The sequence below is a fragment of the Motacilla alba genome, chromosome 10, assembly GCF_015832195.1.
Source record: "Motacilla alba alba isolate MOTALB_02 chromosome 10, Motacilla_alba_V1.0_pri, whole genome shotgun sequence".
NCBI classification, from domain to species: domain Eukaryota; kingdom Metazoa; phylum Chordata; class Aves; order Passeriformes; family Motacillidae; genus Motacilla; species Motacilla alba.
In genome coordinates this window covers 13934354-13952414 of record NC_052025.1, presented here as the reverse complement: position 1 = coordinate 13952414, position 18061 = coordinate 13934354, and the positions used below count along the sequence as shown (strand labels likewise).

Below are 18061 nucleotides of genomic sequence, written 5' to 3'. Positions count from 1 at the left end.
GACTGACCAAGTCAAGCCAAAATACCTTTTAAGTTGACTTAGTTTTCAGGTGCTTCTGAGCTACTGGATGAAGTAACAAGGGTGGAATAAAGCTCTAAAATGCCTGGTTTTGGCATGGTGGCATTGGCTTGCTGCTGTTGGGTGTCTTGCATGGGGTGTAGACTGAAGATAAAGGAGATAAAAATCTTTGTTACCTTCTGGATGGAAAATGACATACCCCTATCATGCCTCTTAAAAACTTGGCAACCTTTTCAGAGAACTGAGGGCTTTGCTGTTGAGAGATTGCTGTTTAAATCTAGACGGATGGGTCTCAGCACTGCAGTTAAACTGAAGTTCTGCTTTATATTACTGGTAATATTACTTTAAATCATTAGAATTTCAAAGCACAGTTTGCTATTCATTATGGATGCCGAGTTTCGTTTGTTGTTTGATTTTTCACTTAGACTGGATGGCAAAAATAGGTTCATCATTTTCACTTTCAGGTTCCATCTCTGAAGAAAATAAGCTGTGACTAACAATAGTTATTAGTGGCTTGTCTCCACTGCCCATACCTCAATCATTGTTATTAAATGTGATTGATTAAAAGCATTTGCATGGCTGTTCCAGAAGGTGCTTTTGGAAGTGGGGTGGATTGACACATAAGGACACTTGTCTTGGCAGGAGAAAGGACTGGTGTTTTTCTCAGCCAGAGTGTACCTTGTAGTGATCCTCATCTTCAGCCTGTGCAAGTCAGTGTCAGAATAATGTGCAAAAAATGGGATTGTTAGCACAGGAATACAGAGAGGAGCCCGGACTGAACACAGGCAGGTGCTAGGGCAGACTGGGATGAGAGCCAGGGATTCTTGGGCTTTATCATGAGTGGTCCAAGCAGGAACATCCCAGAGAAGGCAAGGATAGCAGCACCTTCTTTATGGCTATTTATTTCCACCTGCACATACTGACATTTGCTATAGCATTCAAAAATCTGTGTTTTCATTAAAAAGCGAGTACATCTGGAAATTTTCCAAGATTCTCCAGACTCATTTGTACTTTGAGAAATGCCATTGCTTGTAAAAAAGTTTGTCAACTCCCAAATGTGCTTCATCTTTGAAAGACAAAGTGTTCTCTGGACTGACACCCATCAAATCTCACAAAAAAAGAAGGAGAGTAGCATGTTTCATGCTGCTTTTTCATCATTGGTAGGGGAAAATAAAACTAAAACTGAATGGAGAAAACAGATCCCTCCCTATAAAATTTGGGTGGCAATTGTGTTAAATATCTGTAACAGAGTGGCATTTGAATGAAACATTAATATTTTAAATTAGTTCAGTAACAGCAAAAGTAATATAAAATATAGGAATAAATCCAAGAAACAGCAATAAACAGTAGGTGCTGGCATGCATATAGAATTCATTGTACAAGAATGGTTAAAGCCTTACAGAAACTTAATAAGAGAGTGTGAAAGGCATATGCTAGGATAATCTTGGCATTAAAATAAAAATAGATTAAAAAGAGCAAAAAGGAGAATAATATGACATTAAATCCAGTCAAAATCTTTAGGTGTCATAGGTAACTTATTGTGAAATAAGAGATAAAACCTGGGAGAATTTATCTGCAGTAGAAATTACAGAAAGAACATTAGAAATATTCAAAAGAAAGTCTAAAAGCCTTTTGCAGAGTGTCACGTGTTTTGATTTATCTCAAAGTTTCCTCATTCTTTTAACACTTCCAATTTGACAGAAGCATTTGAGGGTTATATAATAATGTTTTACCACCGTTTCTGCATAATAAAGTAATTGCTCTATTAGAGGAGCATTAGTGAGAGGAACAAGTGACACAAAGGAACTTTGCATCAGGAGGAACTTCTGCACAAGGACAAGCTTTTCTTCGAGAATACTGAGAGAACTTTGGCATGGAAAAAGAAAGAGAACAAAAAAACAGTTTACTTTGCCAACAGTATCCAAGATATTGCACTCTGTCAGGGCATAATTCCTGCAGATATCTGGGTGTGAATATATTTTATTGGAGTGACACACAAATAACGTGGCACTGAGATGAACAACCTTGCTCTGAAGTTAGGGGAAACACCTTTGAGTCTTTTGGACACAGCAGGTAAAACATCCTTTGGAAAAAGATCAGCTGTGGTCTATGTGCTTCCTGATTCCTGTGTGGATTTATTAAATGTAGTATCCTCCTCATCCCTTGGCACAAGGATAAATCTCTCTTCAAACAGCTCTGGGACCCACTGGTGGGGAGTTGCTCTTTCTTCTCCCGGTCTGGCATCAGTATTCCTTGCAGGGGATAGACTTTTCTGCTGCACTTACTTCTGGGAAGTTGGGAGGAGAAGACTGATATCAGGGAAGAGAAATTTTGAACTCCTCACAAATAGATGGAAGTAAGTGTGTGATTGAGGGCCACAGTACTTCTGTGCACGCAGTGTTTCTGCTTCATTTTGTTGTAATAGCAATCCTGGCTCTGCCAGCTATCCTCTTAGGTATTGACTAAGTGAATTTCCCACCACAGGGTGATATTTCCCATCAGGAAAATAAAAAACAATCTGATCTTGATGAGGGATGCTATTGGGCAGGTGTTAGCTAATATTTATGTAGAAGTTTGTGATCCTCTGATGTAAGGTGTTATGTTAGTGCAATTTATTGCATTAAATGTTGTAAGATTCCTTGGCACAGACAATTTTCACCATGTTATTCACCAAGTTATTTTGGCTAGAGATCAGCTTAAGCCAAGCTGTTTCATCTCAACACCTTCAGTGTTTTGAAGACATTAGGATGTAAGTTTGGAATTTTCCTATCCCTGCCTTGAAGCAGTTCAGTCCTGCAGAGTGTAGCCTGTATCCTTTGAGAAGAAGTCCTGAAGGTGAATAGGAGCAAAGCCCTGTCCATTTGCATGTTAGAAATTTGCACTCCTGCTCACCTGGATGAGCTGCCACTCACTGTGATGGGCTGGAATTATAGCACCCAGCAATGATCTGCTGTGCTACTCAAAAAGATGCTGCAGGTTATCACATCCAAGTGCAAACCAGACAAAAAACTTCAGGCCATTGCAAGCCGCAAAAAAAGCCGCCCACCCGATTGCAGCAGGCCAGAGGGAGGAACATTTTAAATGAGTCTTTTCTATATTTTCTGATCTAAACCCCACAATTTCTGCTTTGGGCTGGGTGTGGTGTGAAGCATCCGCAGGAAGAGAAATGTCTGGCGCTTGGCTCAGTGGGGTGCTTGCGGTGCCTCACAGGGGTGGCTAGGGCCAGCGAGAGGGACCTGTCTCCAAGGCTTGGGAGCAGGAGCAAGAGGTTGCCTGGCCACGTGTCCTGTCCCTGGAGGCCCCTTGGCTGCCCCGGGTACAGTTTGAGGGCTACGTGATCCCCCACAGCTGCGGACGCCTTTCTCCCAGGATTAAAGAGGTCACTTAGGACACTCCCAGAGCAGCAAGGTCCTCCTCTCTGAGGCTTTAAATAGCCCCTTCTCCTTCCATGTCTCCTCTGAGTTTCCTGGCTTGCTCAGGCCTATCTGACTCCTCAGAAGAGGAAATGCAGATTTGGACAGAGAAATGAATGTACTGTTTACCATGGAGGATGGTGACTCCTCTGGTGATGCTGAGGATGTTTGGATGGTTATTTTGGAAGCAGGGGCAGCTTGACTATAATTTCTTGGGATCCTTCTAAAGCTGGATAATGGTAGCATAGTTGAGAAGGTGCTCCACTTATGCCAAATATCAGACTATATTCACTTTAATTGGAATCCTCCCTTACTCTGTGGTTGCCTACTGATATTTCAGAGGTCTCTGAAACCCTTTTTCCCCCCTCAGAAATAATGATTTTTAAACCTCCATGTAACAAATCCTGTGGACCTTCCAACAAGAAGAAATCACGCTTTGCTGGCTGAATATTGAGGCTGAGGATGGGAGCATTCAGACAAGAAACTCTCCAGGGTATTTTGCTCTCTTAGTTAAGTGTGAATTTTTAGCTCCTCTTAAATTAGAAAAAGCAATTTACTCTGACAAAGCACAGAACATAAGGCACCAAACCTGGCTTCACAGTTATTGTAAGGCTGGATAGTCAGCTGTGGGAAGGAGATATCCAGCTGGCAAATCCATAATGCCAGTGGTGAGTGGCTGTGCCCAGCACTTTGGGCTGGTAGGCACCTCTGCCTTGCTGGCAGAGGACTCTCTGGTTTAAGCATTAAGAGAGTAATTAGAACCCAATATTTTCTAGAGATCTCAGGAGACAGTGGGGACTAATGCTGCTCAGCCTCTAACCTGCTCTTGATTTTAGCCAGCATTAATTTTGCACCAGAATTTCTCTTCAAGAGGCTTCAAGCACAGAGAGTGAGAAATCTGACTTGCAGATGTAAGTCTCATTACACAGGCAGTTGGGCTGCTGACTGCTATTTGTGTGAGCAAATTTATTAAGGGAAAGAGAAGAGAGGAGGATATATTTTGGACAGGTCAAACCCTGCTTCCGTATTTAGAAACAGGCTATTTTAAAACAAACAAACAAATAAACAAACAAACCCTGGAACTGGATATCCTATTCCTTAGTCTCACTAAAAAAGACCCAAACAAACAGGTCTGGAAGTTTTTTAGCCCAATGCAGCAGTACCTTTTCTTTAAAATTAGACCATTTTGTTTTGTTGTTTGTTTGGGAGATTTTTCCTAAGCAGTCACACAGCTTTGTGAGACAATTCAACAGTTAATTTAAAAGATGTATTGGCAGGAGCCATGTCATGCATTGTCTTGCAAGAGCTACTTCTCTCATTTTGCATTCATTATTTTTGTGATAGGAATAACTGCTTTGTATTTCTTCCCCCAAATAAAATATTTATTAGTAAATCTCGTACTGCACAAATTAATGCTGTTTGAGTTCTTTCTGGGCGTCCTCCTTTTTTCAGCATTAATGCTTAGACTCCCAACAAACCCTCTCGTTAGGTTGTGTGTCTCACTCAGGGAAATACCTGCCTTTGGGCAAAAGACAAAAAGCCCAAAAGACTGAGCTTATGGGAAGTTTTTGTTTGAAGGCAGTGCTGGAAGGGGAATGGCACTGATGGCTGCTATCCTGCAGGCGGGACACAAAAAATCCCACCTCTGTTGGGTTTCTGAGTCTTGTGGAAAACATCCCCAGAGAGTTCCCTGAGGTTACCTGGTACTGTGGCTTAGTGGCAATTTTATAATCTTGTCTTGAGTAAATAACAGCTGGTCTTGGCATGTTCCCAGGAGCAGAACAAGGAGACAGGAGCTGTTCCCTGCTTGACTGTGGGTCAGTGCAATAACCCCAGCTGCCAGTCAGAAATGTTGGGATCGAGCTGTTGTCCTCCAAGCCCAATGTCACCAATTAATCACTTGCTGCCTGTAACCTATCAATGATGACATGCTGGGGTATTTTTTATTCCTGGCTTTCTCCATCCTTCTGCTGTTTATCTCTGAGGAGCTTCTGCCAAGCTAACCCCAGTGTTTCAGGGATTAATTCCCAGAAAAAGCTCAGAGAGGAGCTCTCAGCCAGGAGCTGATTAAATGTATCTGAGCTCAGCCCTGTGATACTCCTGGTTGGGTGAGGAAGACAGGATGCTTTGCTGGAGTAAGGCTAAGAAAGATGAGGGGCTCTGACCAGAAAGTACAGCCATGCTTGATATTTAAAGTGATGGTTTTGTTACTTTAGCCTTTGTCGAGCCACAAGCTGTGAAAGGCAACTACAGGCTATTGTTAATAGGTAATAATTTTGCTCTAACTTTAAATCTTTTTAGTGAAATCCTGCAGGACATCAGTAATTTTGTAACCTAACTTAAGCTTCTGGGAACTTTTCTTTGCTTATTCCACCCATATACAACAAATGCATCTTCATTAGTCTGTGCACATGTAGCTGCTGTATCTAACATTTGTAAGTGCTGACAGGAATGGAAAATACTTAGCAAGAGGAATTTTACTTTTCTCGTTTCTTTGGTTATGGTTTGTTCTTAAACCATCAAACATCTCTTTCAATAAAAATAACTAATGTGTTTATTTTTACCAGAGCAGGGTAAGAAATTTGCATTAAAGAAATTACTCCATTCATCTTTTTTAGATCAGGCACAAGTTGTGATTTTCTCATTTGTACTTACTGTTCAAAAAGATTTACTGAATATTTTTTATGAATGAATATGTTGGCAATTCATCCACAAGGAGTTTGTTATGTGTATTAATTTAAACAATCAATTCTAATGGATTTCAATGTCCAAATATCTTTGATGACTTTGAAAACCTGAAGCTAATTAGTCAAAATCTGAGCTGTTTCTTTTCAAGAGGCAAGTTGTCATCTAGCAAGACAATAGCAACTTTAGAGTGTTTTTTTTTTTTTGTGTTGTCTTGCTATTATAAATGGGGGCTGTGCTCTTCTGCAGAAGTCTCTGTTATTCAGTGGTGCCACTAAAGTTAGTGGGAAATATGTTAGAATTTGTAATGGGACTGAGGTTTTATCCATTGTTTCAGCCAACACATGAGTCATCCAACTCCTTCAGTGGTGTGCAGCAGTAAGGGGAGCAATGAGGCACCAACACAGAGTTTTAGTGTTAAAACACCAAGAGTAAACACTCAGGTAAAATATTTGGCAATATCACCCAGCTTTAATTTTCACATTTTAAAGGTTGATCTTTCATGTTCCCTCAAGTTCTTTGTTTGCCTGAGTCCCTGGATAAAGTGCATAGAAAGTCAGAGGATATCTTATGTCATCACTATTTGTGTTAATGGCTTAGGAACCCACAATCCAATCAGTTAAAATAAACAACCCAGTGTAATAGGAGCATAAATCAATGAAGACTTCATTACTGAAACCTTAATGTGTAATCCATCCACCTACAGAGGAAAGGGATACTGAGAGGCAGCAAGACAAAACCAAAGGACAGTCTGATTTAGGCAACCCTGATATTTAAAAAGGTGTTGAGAACAGTAAGTCTTCCTGGAGTCTGTAAATTTGATGAATACTCATCAGTCCTGACAACCTGTCCTGGAATATAAAGTCCCTATGCTAAAAAATGCCAAGAAACTCTTGGGAAGAGAGCTCTGAATGTTCTTTGTTTAGTCTGGGAGACTTGAGCCGGCTCAAATGAACAAAGACATGAATTAGCAAGATTAACATAGGGCTAAAATGATATATTTTACCCAAGAGTAATGCTTCTCAGGACTGCTCTGACCCTGCTTGAGCCAGTGGCACAAATCTGGGCTCCTCTAAGGTGAGGGTGGCAATACTTGGTGAAACCAGAGTTACTGGATTTCATTAAAGCCACGTATTCTGTTTGTCTTGGCTCTGAAAGGAGCAGCAATCCTATCACACTGAGACTTTTGATTTCAACATGGATCATAAAAGGGCTGAACCTTTATGTCCAGTGCTGAGATCTCTGCTTGTTGAGCTAATAACGAAGAGAAACAGCAGGCTCTCTCTCTGGGCATGGGCCAGCTCTGATGTGCGGATGAGACAGGCACTTTGCCTGTGGATTTTAGCTAAGAGCAAAAGCAAGTTGAGCTTTGAGAAAGCCATCAGTGCTCACAGACCCTCTCCACTGGGTCCCCATTTCAGAAGTGATTCTCCGATCTCATCCTCACCTGACTCTTCTTCTTTCCTTCCTTCCCCTTCCCTGACCACATCTTGTTCTTTTCTCTCATTCCCCTGCTGTCCCTGTGTCTCCTTGGAATATATATTGAGCAGAGAATGGTTGGTGGCACTGCTAATTGACCAAAACCAGTATGATGGGAAATCTTGTGTTTCAGAGATTTGGAGTTTGTTTTTGTTAATAATTATGACCCCAAAAAAAAAAAAAAATCTAAGAACATACACTAGGTATAGGATACAGAAGTTAGGAAATTGGTTTTGCCAATACAGAAGGAGATTTGGTTGCAGGGAGCTGCCAAGCATCCTACGGGATTTCTGTGATGGGGTGGAAATCTGTTTCTCCAGGCTGGCAGTCTGCTCTGACTGCAGACTGATGAATTTCCTGCTTCACCCCATGTCTCACCCAATGCATACCCTCCCCAGTTATAACAGAGGAGGAGGTATGGACTGCAGCTCCCTAAGTAGCTACACAATCCTCAGCACCTTGTCAGCCTGTGCTGTGACTTTTTTGGGGATCCACTGGGAAAAAAAGGGTCCATTTGCATTAATAGTCAGTATTGCAGATCTGAATTAGACTTTCCCTAATATTCTTTCTAGAGTTATTTTTTGATAGGTGTTACTTCTTGACTCCTTGTCTTAAGTACACAGTTGCATAATGTTAAATGTGTCAGAGAATGGTTGAATAAATTTGGCTGGAAAAAGGATCACATATATCTAGAATAGATACCAGGTTAGTTTAAGTTACAAAGTAGGTTGAGTTTCTGAAGCAGTTTAAGATTCAGAAATATAGAAGCCATATATTTGTTATAAGATATTATCTTATTGTCATCATTTAATTGAAAATAAAGTGATTTTGTTATAGTTTGTGTGATCCTAAGGTTCTTTGGGACCAAGGCTATTCAAATGCAGGTTTTGTATTTTATTTGAAATTTGTATGGTGTTGTATCTGTTCAGAAATAAAGACATCCAGGTCTTAACCCAAGTCCCTCTAATTGCAATACAGACCAGTGACTAATTCTTGAATCACAGCAGTGAAATCTGTTTGGAGCAGGATTAAAGAAGGGGTCTAGTGTATCACACAGATGGATGGTAGATATCATGTGTTTCCTTCTCCTCAAGTGCATTATATCTTATTTCCTCTAATGTAAAATTTAAAGTGACTCTAAAGCAGAATGTGTCATGTCAAAGTGTGGTGGTAACTTGGTCTTAAAATTAAATTATATTAGTTTAAAAATTAGCTTTGAAATTTTTCTTCTCCTTAAATTCAAGGCTTCCATGTGATTGTGGCTGCAAAGACAGGAGAATTTTCTTGTAGATGGGATTAATATAATTTAAATATATTGTTCTTCAAACCCACTAATAAGAAATGCTGTCATGGAAAATCACCTCATATTTAGCATTTCTGTATGATACAGAATTTCCTCAACTTCGGGGTAGCCAGATCAAACCAAAAAAGGGAGCTTTAGTTTAGAATTTAGATGTAAGTTCTACAGAAATGCTACTGTGTATTAAATACAATGTAGTATGATATGTTAGAGGCTTTTAAAATGTGTCATCAATATGCTTCCACATATTCACTGTCCAGATGGCACAGAAGTGCTCAGTATCCCAACAAGGATCTCAGTGCCCCTGCACTGCATGATGCACTGCAGCCCTGGGCAGCACAAAGCGTCCTGTTCTGAGCTGATCTGTAAATTTGGTGTGTTTCCATTCCAGAGCTCCTGTGACAAGGATGTCATCCTGAACATTCTCAGTGTGCTCACTGACTTGCTGTCTTTGGGTAAGGAAGCAAAGATTTGGGGCAATGGCTGTGGGCTAGGGCAGAAAGGGGGTCCTCGAGCAAGTCAGGGAATTCATGCTTGCATTCAAACTTGACCAGGTGTTTGCAAGGTGAAAAAAGTGTTAATTGTGTCTATAGATCAACAGTCCTTACTCCTCTGTTTGGAAACCTGAGCTTATTCAATGTGTTAAAGAAAAGAAAAAGAGACTCAGAGAAAGTTTCATTTTTTTCTTTTAGTTTTGAAGATGCCCATGGGTTGCAAAGTATTTCATAATCCCTGGCAGTCAACCACTGGAAATGTTCACCAGTGCCATTGGAGAGAGGACTGTGAGACAGGGAAAGGTTCCTGACTTTTCAGAGCCCAGGGACCCTCTAATGCAGAGGGCTCAGCCTCTCTCCAAAAGGCACTTCAGCCTTGGGACTGCAGGGAATGGATGTCACTCTATGTGCTCAAAGCTGCAAGAAAAAATAATGTATTGGCAAAAGAACTAAAAAAAAAATAAAAAAAAATAGTCACGATCCTTTTCCTTTCTGCTCCACCACAAAATTATAGTCTACTAAACAATTCCCAACCCAACTAAGCCCCCAGGCTGTGGGGGCTGCATTGGTGAGTGCTGGATCCTCCTGGAAACCCCACTCCTGGAAGCCCCACTAGAGACATTACCTGTCCATTTGAGCTTCTCTTCTCTCTTTTGGAGCCCTGGAGCCCTGTTCCTCAGCTGGGTGCAAGGATGGCCTCCATGGGAAACAGGGGGTCCTGCTGTCCCCTAGGAACTCAAGGAGCAGCATCCCCCAACCACAGAGCTGGATCAATGTTGTTAACACACTAAGGCTCCCAGGGTTAGAGTGTGGTTTCTTTGGAGACCTACATTTATTTGAAAGCTGTCCCCAAGGTTTCCCTAGGATTCCTTTTCATTTGGCAGAAGCCCAGCACAGCTTTAGTTCTTTCCTTGTTTAATTTCCAGTATCTAAGAAAAGATCACTGAGCCTTTTGCTGCTTTGAAACCTGTCGGTGTCTGGGCTTATTCCTCCCTGCCACATTTCAATGCATGCTGAAAAACTTCTGCAGCACGTGGGTTTGGGGAGACAAGGACTGTCGTGGTAACAGGCAGCAGAGCACATAGTTCCACCACGCAGCCACCATCCCTGTCCCCAGGCTGGGAACACCAGAGATTCACGGCCAGTTGTGCAAATGCTTGTGCGCTCACGGCACTCTGAAGGCCATGGAGGCTCCGTGTGCTCCTTGCAGACTGAGGCTTTGTGACAGCTGTGGCCTGGGGAGGGGATGCTCTGAGCAGTCTCTCCTCTCTTCCCCAGGCACTGGACGGAGGATTCACTACGTGGTCAGCAAGGGGGGCAGTGAGGCTCTGCTGCAGGCCCTGGCCACGGCTGCCCGGACAGAGCCGCCCGACCACGGCACCCTGCTGCCCCTGCTGCGCCTGCTGGCCAGGGTGGGACAACGAGGTACTGGGGTGCTGGGGGGCCTCTGGAGGGGGTCACATATGAGGATCATCTCATTGTAGCCTTCCAGTAGCTCAAGGGGATAGGTGTTGTAGTAGGGCCTGTTGGTACGGGGCAAGGAGTAATGGTTTTAAACTGAAAGGGGATAGGTTTAGATGAGATGGAAGGAAGAAATATTTCATGATAAGGATGGTGAGGCACTGGCACGGGTTGCCCAGAGAGGTGGTGGATGCCCTATCCCTGGGAACATTCAGGGTCAGGTTCGACAAGGCTCTGAGCAACCTTGTCTGGTGCAACTCATTGCACGGGGTTTGGACTATGTGGCCTTTAAAGGTCTTTTTCAATCCAGACTATTCTATGTTTCATATTTGGTGACACAAAGCGAACCCCATGTTTTTCCATTTTCAGTGAGAATGATATTGATTTAACTCATTGATACATTCAAATGCCTTTCTCATAAGATTTTGAGTTACCAGGCTTAATAAACACATGTTCAGCAGCACAGCTGCAAGGACCTGGCCTTTGCAATAGCTTAATTCTCATTTTCTTTTCACAGATAGGAAGTTTGGACTTAAAGTGCAGAAAGCAGAAGCCACTGATATAATACTGAGCTTGACAAGAAGACATCTGGGCCACCACCTGCACCTCACCCACTGCCTCTGGGTCCTGCGGGTTTGTGCCTCTAATGGTGAGTGCCAGGATTTCCCTCTTTTCTTCTGTGTGACAACCACCAGGGTTCTTTTTCACTCATTTCAATGCAAAGAAACATTATTCCTGGTAGGGTTAGTGTCTGCATGCACCATTAATATACAGAAAAGCACAAAAGCCAGAACAACCTTAGAAAAAGGTGCTCCTCAAGGGGCCTATGCAGCCTTTACAGTGCATTTCATCTGTGAGCTATGGAAATAAAAGTGTTGTAGTGAAAAATATTCATGGCAAAGATCTCCTGTTCTGGAATATAGACAGTCAATTCTTTTGCTCTGAGACTTGGGTACCTTAAGTCTCTATACAGTTGCCATTACCATAACAGCCAAATGTCTCACTATTGTTGATTGTATTGATCCTCAGAGCAGCTCCATGAGGGTGGAGAAGCAGAGGGTGAGAGAAATCTGTTACTTATTCAAGGTCCCCCAGGAAGCAGATATTAGATCCTGGTCTTCTGACTAGTATCCCCTCAGATGTTCACTCTCCCAGCTTTTCTTGCTTGGCAATGCCCTCGTTTTAAATGATTCAAGCAAAGGGATTTCCAGTATTCTCTCTCGGGATCATTACAGATTCATACAGGCTTTCTGTGCTATAAAGCTGTACTGAGCTCGTCAGCACAAATTTCCCTTTGCTCATTTTAACCCTTTCCTCTCCTTCCCTACATCCCTCACCCAGCAGATAATTCTTGACAGCCATCCTGTCTGCAGTCTGCTCTGTGCATCCTGAGATTTAGTTCTCCTGGCGCCCAGCCCTGCAGGTCCCTTCTGCCTGGACAGGAGCTGGCTTCATGCTTTGGGCTCCCTCAGGCAAGCAGCCAAGCCTCAACACTCAACCCCTCTCCCGTGATAAGCAGTGTTTGAAAGTCTGAGTGTGGCTGAAAATGCAGCCAAAGTCAGAAGATGAAGTGTGCCTTTATTTGGGTTTCACAGCTGTGCAGTGACCCTGTGCTGCCTCTCACTCAAAATTATGATTTCCCTACTTCCCTGCTCCCTGCTTCAGTGCACCTGCATTCAGTCCAGCTGCTGTTTCTGCAGTGGTTTTAGGATGCACACTGCAGCCTGCCCTCCTTTCTGTCAATGTCAGACCCCAGAACCCCAGCTCTGCGCCTTTGCTGGAGCATCTCTGTTACTCTCCAGGTATCTCCAGCACTCTCCATTAATAACTTTGACTTTGTGGCTTCTGTGGCCCAGCTGGGAAGCTTCAGGGGAGGTTAGGTGAAAATCTGTATGAGTGTGATATTAAACCAAGGGATTACATGATCCCAGGCTTAAAAATTATGGAGTGGAACTTAAGGGAAGACAGAACCATGCAAAACTCTTGAGAGTCCTTAGGTATGAAAGCAGTAAAGATGAGTCCTTGTGTCAGCCCATGCCCCACTCTGGGCTGCTCCCCTCACTGTCATCAGATGTTTGTGGCTGCCCACATCCTGCTCTGGAGCAGGATGAGTTGAGCAGCCTTGTCCACCACCCTGGCTCTAATGAATTGCCAGCCAGTGTGAATGTAGCTGGCAGGCCTTGGAGGCTCTCCATCACAGGACAGCTTGGCAGGGACACCATAGGACAGCAGGAGATGATGAGCCCTCTGGCAGCTCTCTGATGACCACTGGGAGATATCTACAAAACAGCCAAAACCCAGCAGTGGGCAGGCAGCCAGGGCTCCTTCTGGCTGCTGTTGATTACTGATCCTTTCACCTTGGTCACATCCATTTAATATTTCAGGGCTGCATTTGTTCCTTCATTACACAGAGATATCCTGTCTCATAGTGGGGAGGTCTGGAGAAACACCTAGGCTATGTATTAGGCATTGAAACTGATTGCAAAATCTATCTAAAAAAGTTCCTAGTCTGTTAAAAAGTGAAGGATTAAAGGGAAAATTGGCCTAGATGAAATTAAACTGCATTCAGAAGCCCCCCAAACCCACTTTCACTCTGCTGAATAACAGCTCAGAAAGAAAACCCTGCCCTTTGAGCCCCTATGAAATGAACTGTCCTCATTGAGTTGCATGTAGGAAATGTGGGATGAATTTCAGCTCTGTCATTTTTTTTTCTGGGAGAAGACCCTGTTTAATTATTATTTTTTCTCTGGAGAGTATAATGTCTACAGGAAAAGGAGCTTTGGAGAAATTGGGAAAGAGCTGCAGGACTGGTTTTGCAGTCTGTGGTTGTGTCCACAGACAGCTTTGTGTTTCGCTTTCTGTGTTTGCAAGGGGACCTGTGAAGTCCAGATGGGAGCCCAGAGAGCTCATAGCCCCAGGGGCAGCTACTCGTCCCCACATCTCTTCTAAGCAATGTTTGCCAGCTGCCTCCTTCAGAGCTGACTGCTTTTTTCCTTTTATTGCCATAGTTACCACGGGAACTATGCTTGGCATCAATGGAGCCATGGAGCTGCTTTTCAAAGTCATCACTCCCTACAGCAAGAGACACGTCAGGACGGTCAGGTAGGCAGCAGCCCCAAGGGAACTCATCTTTCCAGGACAGCAAGAAATAAAATTCTGGTTCCACTTGAAGAGGCAAAGAAATCAGAAATGTATGCAGTTTCCACTCACTTTAAATCTGCAGGGTTTTTTAAGAGGCAGAAATAGTTCCCTGAAGGACACGTTAATGCTGTGATTCATCATATGATTCATGCTGGTGGCCCTTTATTTGTAGTGTGCCCTAGACAGCGATGGCAGTTTGATTGCAAGGTACCCTCCTTCATTTCCCAGCCACAACTGGGTTTGGAGAAGCATGTGCTGGCAGCAGACAAGCCACTCCTGCCTCCCACTCAGCCAGAACTGCCTGCCACCATCAGCCTGGGGGTAGATAGAGTGGAATCGAGGCAGTGCTGCCTCATCCTCCATTTGCAGAGGGTCATGACCTGGTCATCATGATATTTTTGATGTATGACAGTCCATACTAGTATTAATTTGTATCTGCTTTTAAGCCCATCCCACATATTCCAAATAGTTCTTTTCTGAAGACATCAAGTCCATTTTATATCTTCATCTCAATGCTGAATGTTAGTCCCCAAGCTGTCTGTTCTGACCACTTCCTCAGATGCCTTTCAAGGCAAACTTTATGAGAGCAAAACACGTATCTCTGGCTTGCTCTTTAAAAGCAGGAGGAAGAATTTGCTGCTGTGAGCTGTGCTCACACAATCCCGTTTGCTTAAGCCACACAGAACCTGCCAGTTCTCTTGCTGGGACATGCAGTGGCTTGTGGGGCACAGTCCCTACTTGCTCAGGCATGTGTCAGCAAGGACAAGGCAGCATTGAGCCAGTTCTGGCTTCTGCATGGACCTGACATGGGTGAGGTCCATGGCTGGTGATTACTGAAGAAGCAGCTTCAGGTAGAGCATGAGGTGGGAAGGATGGACAGACACAGCACAGGAGTTTGCTTAGCTGGGGTTGAAATGGGGGCCAGTCACCCTGGATGTGTTAAATAATGTCCAGCCTGTTGTTACCATCAAAGACTGATACCAGTTCTCTCAATATCATGAGTTACACAATAACTGGGAAGGAATTTGAATTAATTTCCACCAGCCACCAAAGCTGAAGCTGCACATCAACACACGGCCCTGTTGTTTGCTAGGTGCAGCTTTCTTCTCGTTCCTCTGCCTACACGTCTGGAGACACACAATTTTTTAGACAGTTTGCTTTTCTAAATAAGATACTGAGGGGGCCCAGCAGAAGCACAACTTCCTGCAGCTGCCTTGTTGATGGGAGCCAACTCACTTTTGCCTGTGCTTTTGGATTTCTAGCACAGTGCCAAGTACCTGGAACTGCTTCACAGCTTCAGTTCTCTCTTAGACAAAGTACCTGAGATTCTTCTGCATGGGGATACTGGCATGTTTCTTACACAGATGTTTGGATATTACCCAATCCAAAGAATATTACCACTAAGATATTATTCCTAGGATATCTGAGCATCCTTCAACATTCCCCTCAGGCCTCATGTGATAACTTTAAGATTTAGGCAGCCTGGAGGACTGTTTTGTGTATGACAGGGGTGCCCAGGATGAATTAGACCCAGAGCTGGGCTTGGGGTCTGAGGCAACCAAAAGTGATTGATGGGTCCAAGTCCATGCTTAACTAAGCAAATTCCACTCAGTTCCCTGTTTTCCTTCCTGTGGAAGTGTTGGCTGTGATTCGAGCCGTGTTAGTTCTGCTTCTGTGATAGGCCAGGATCTGTGTATGATGGGACTTGGGCCTGTATCAGTTTTCTGTTAAGCAATGGGACTGGCTGCCTAAAGGCTTTTAAAATGAATTTTGTGCAGAACTGCTTTATTTTCCATTGACTGTTTCCTATAGAGGAAGTGGAAACCTTGGTATCTGTCACACCTTTCTAGCCTGGCTTCTTACTGAGATGCATTTGGAGATGCAGGGAGTGTTTCTGAGGGTTGCTGTAAATGTAGCCTGTAAAATGCTCTAAAGTACTCACTTCTAAGGGAAACAATCAGAGAAATGCGCTGCTTTTGATTTCAATGATTCAACATTGTCAATATGCAATATTTAGCTTTTACTTCCTTTTATCTGGTGTACAAGGATTGTTTTGAATTCTTCTGTGGACTTTGTTTTTTACATTTGGAACATAGACACAAACACCAGAAAAGCAAACTCAAAATTGCCCTCAGTAAATCCCATTTTATAGCTAATAAGCCTTTTTATTTATTACTGAAAAGCTTGAATTTATTTTTAATTTGAAAAGAGGTGTCTTGTACATTATTTTTTGTCTACCTGAGCTTTCTCACTGCTAGTTCAGTTTCCTAATTTTCTTTTTATTTCCTAAAATATTTGTGCTCTTCTTAAAACATATTTTTCATGAGTGTGCAAACAGCACATACAGTCCTTAGAAAATCTTCTCACAGGAAAAGATGATTTGGCTCCCACCTACTCTTGGTCTCATGAACAAGAACCATAAATCAGCTGAAGCCTGGTGCCCACTCAGCTGGCCTGCCCAGGGCTCAGAGCTGTGCCTTTTGTTTCATAACTAGGGGCAGCTGAGAAGCTCAGGGGCACAGTAGAGACAGCCTGTTTCACATCAGAAGAACCACACAAGCCTGTTTTGTTTTAAAACACAATTGCAACCCATTAAAAGGCACTAGTTTCTCATTACTTGGTTGAGCTTTGTTTGTTTGCAGTTCACTTGGAAGTGCTGCTTTCATTGTGGAAAGTGGCTTTAGGAGACATTGTTGGCAAGAATTTAGGTCTTGAGACCAGACTGTAGAGTGGGTTACAGCTCTTCTTTCCCAGCATTAGCAAATGCCTGGAATAGCTGTAGTCTGAAATCCCTAAGCATCTTTGCAGCTCATCAGAAAATGGAGGTAGGTACATATGGATAACATGTTCTTCCATGATTTGATTTGCTCTAGCTAAAGCTTTATGAGGTGACTGGGATGGGGAGCTCATGGATTTTCTGAGCTGGGGAGAAAAGATAAAAAGGGGTTGTGTTCTTTATCTAGCTCAGCATGTGCTCCCAGCTATCTGACTCTGGTGCAGCTCTTCCCAAAGTGGCCGTGGCTATGCTGAAATTGGGAGTGTGATATTTTGGTGTGGTTCTTGGTTACAAAAGCATCTGTTTCTTTTTGCCTATAAGTTGTAGAAAGCACCAGCCTCTAACTTGTCAAGAGAGGAAAACTCCAATATTGTCCCAGAAATCCTTTGACCCTCACTTTGTATTTGCTCCTGATACCTTCTCTCCACCTCATAACTATGTGCCACCGTGGTTTGCCTTTTTGCTGTGAAGGAACAGCCGGCAAGTGTGAGAGCTGAGATTACCCTGGCTCTCTGATCAGCTGCCAGGAATGCAGCATTGAAAATGCACCACTGCTCTGGTGGCTACACCCGTGTTCCCCTGCCCTGGGCAGCAGCAGGGCCAAGGTCACTTTAAGAATCTGCCCTGGAGAGTGCCCTATAGTGAGAGCTATTTATTTAGCCCGCTAAGATGTGGAAACAAGATACATAGTTCTATTTATTTTTCCCAGTGGCAAAGCTCTGGGGTATTTAGAAATAGTCTCCCCATGCTCCAATTGACCTTCTCTGGTTATGTGCCAAGTAGCTCTGATTCCCCTGAGACTGTGACTCATGGGCTTTATTGGCTTTAGTTAGGCATTTGAGGTCTTCAGCTTGCTGGTGCCATGACTGTGGATCTCTCCAGAACTATCCATATCTGAGGTAAAAGCTATATGGAAAAAACATGGAATTCTCTGTGGTGTTAAGATCTCTTGAGTTAGTAACTGTGAAATCCAAGACTTAAGGCTGTCTTGCCCATCTCTCATGATGCTGTGCTGCAGAGGAGGTCTGCTGATACCTTTTACAGGGACAGTTTAAAATAAGGCCAGATGATGTTCTGCTTTTCTCAGCTCTGTTTATGTCAGTAGCTGGGATATCTGATAGGAGTCTGTGTGGGATGCTCAAATCTTCACTCCATCAACACCTTCTCTAATGTAGCATCTCTGATGCCTCACACAGTGCAATGATCACTGCTCTTTTCACCTTTCATCCTTATTATTCCCTGTCTGTTCCACAGCTTCCACCCCTCTCCTACTTTCCAGTGTCCCTTTCAACAC

General features: G+C 43.2%; 1 protein-coding gene across 6 annotated transcripts in view; it reads left to right on the top strand.

Annotated features, from left to right (window-relative positions):
* The window catches only part of AGBL1 (ATP/GTP binding protein like 1), a 331916-nt gene that overhangs the window by 10393 nt on the left and 303462 nt on the right, over positions 1-18061 (top strand). For all 6 annotated transcript variants that reach the window (XM_038146649.1, XM_038146651.1, XM_038146650.1 and 3 more), the window contains exons 2-5: positions 9287-9350; positions 10668-10814; positions 11368-11499; positions 13859-13952. In XM_038146649.1, the coding sequence (XP_038002577.1) occupies positions 9287-9350; positions 10668-10814; positions 11368-11499; positions 13859-13952 (437 nt within the window). The remainder of the gene's footprint in view (positions 1-9286; positions 9351-10667; positions 10815-11367; positions 11500-13858; positions 13953-18061) is intronic.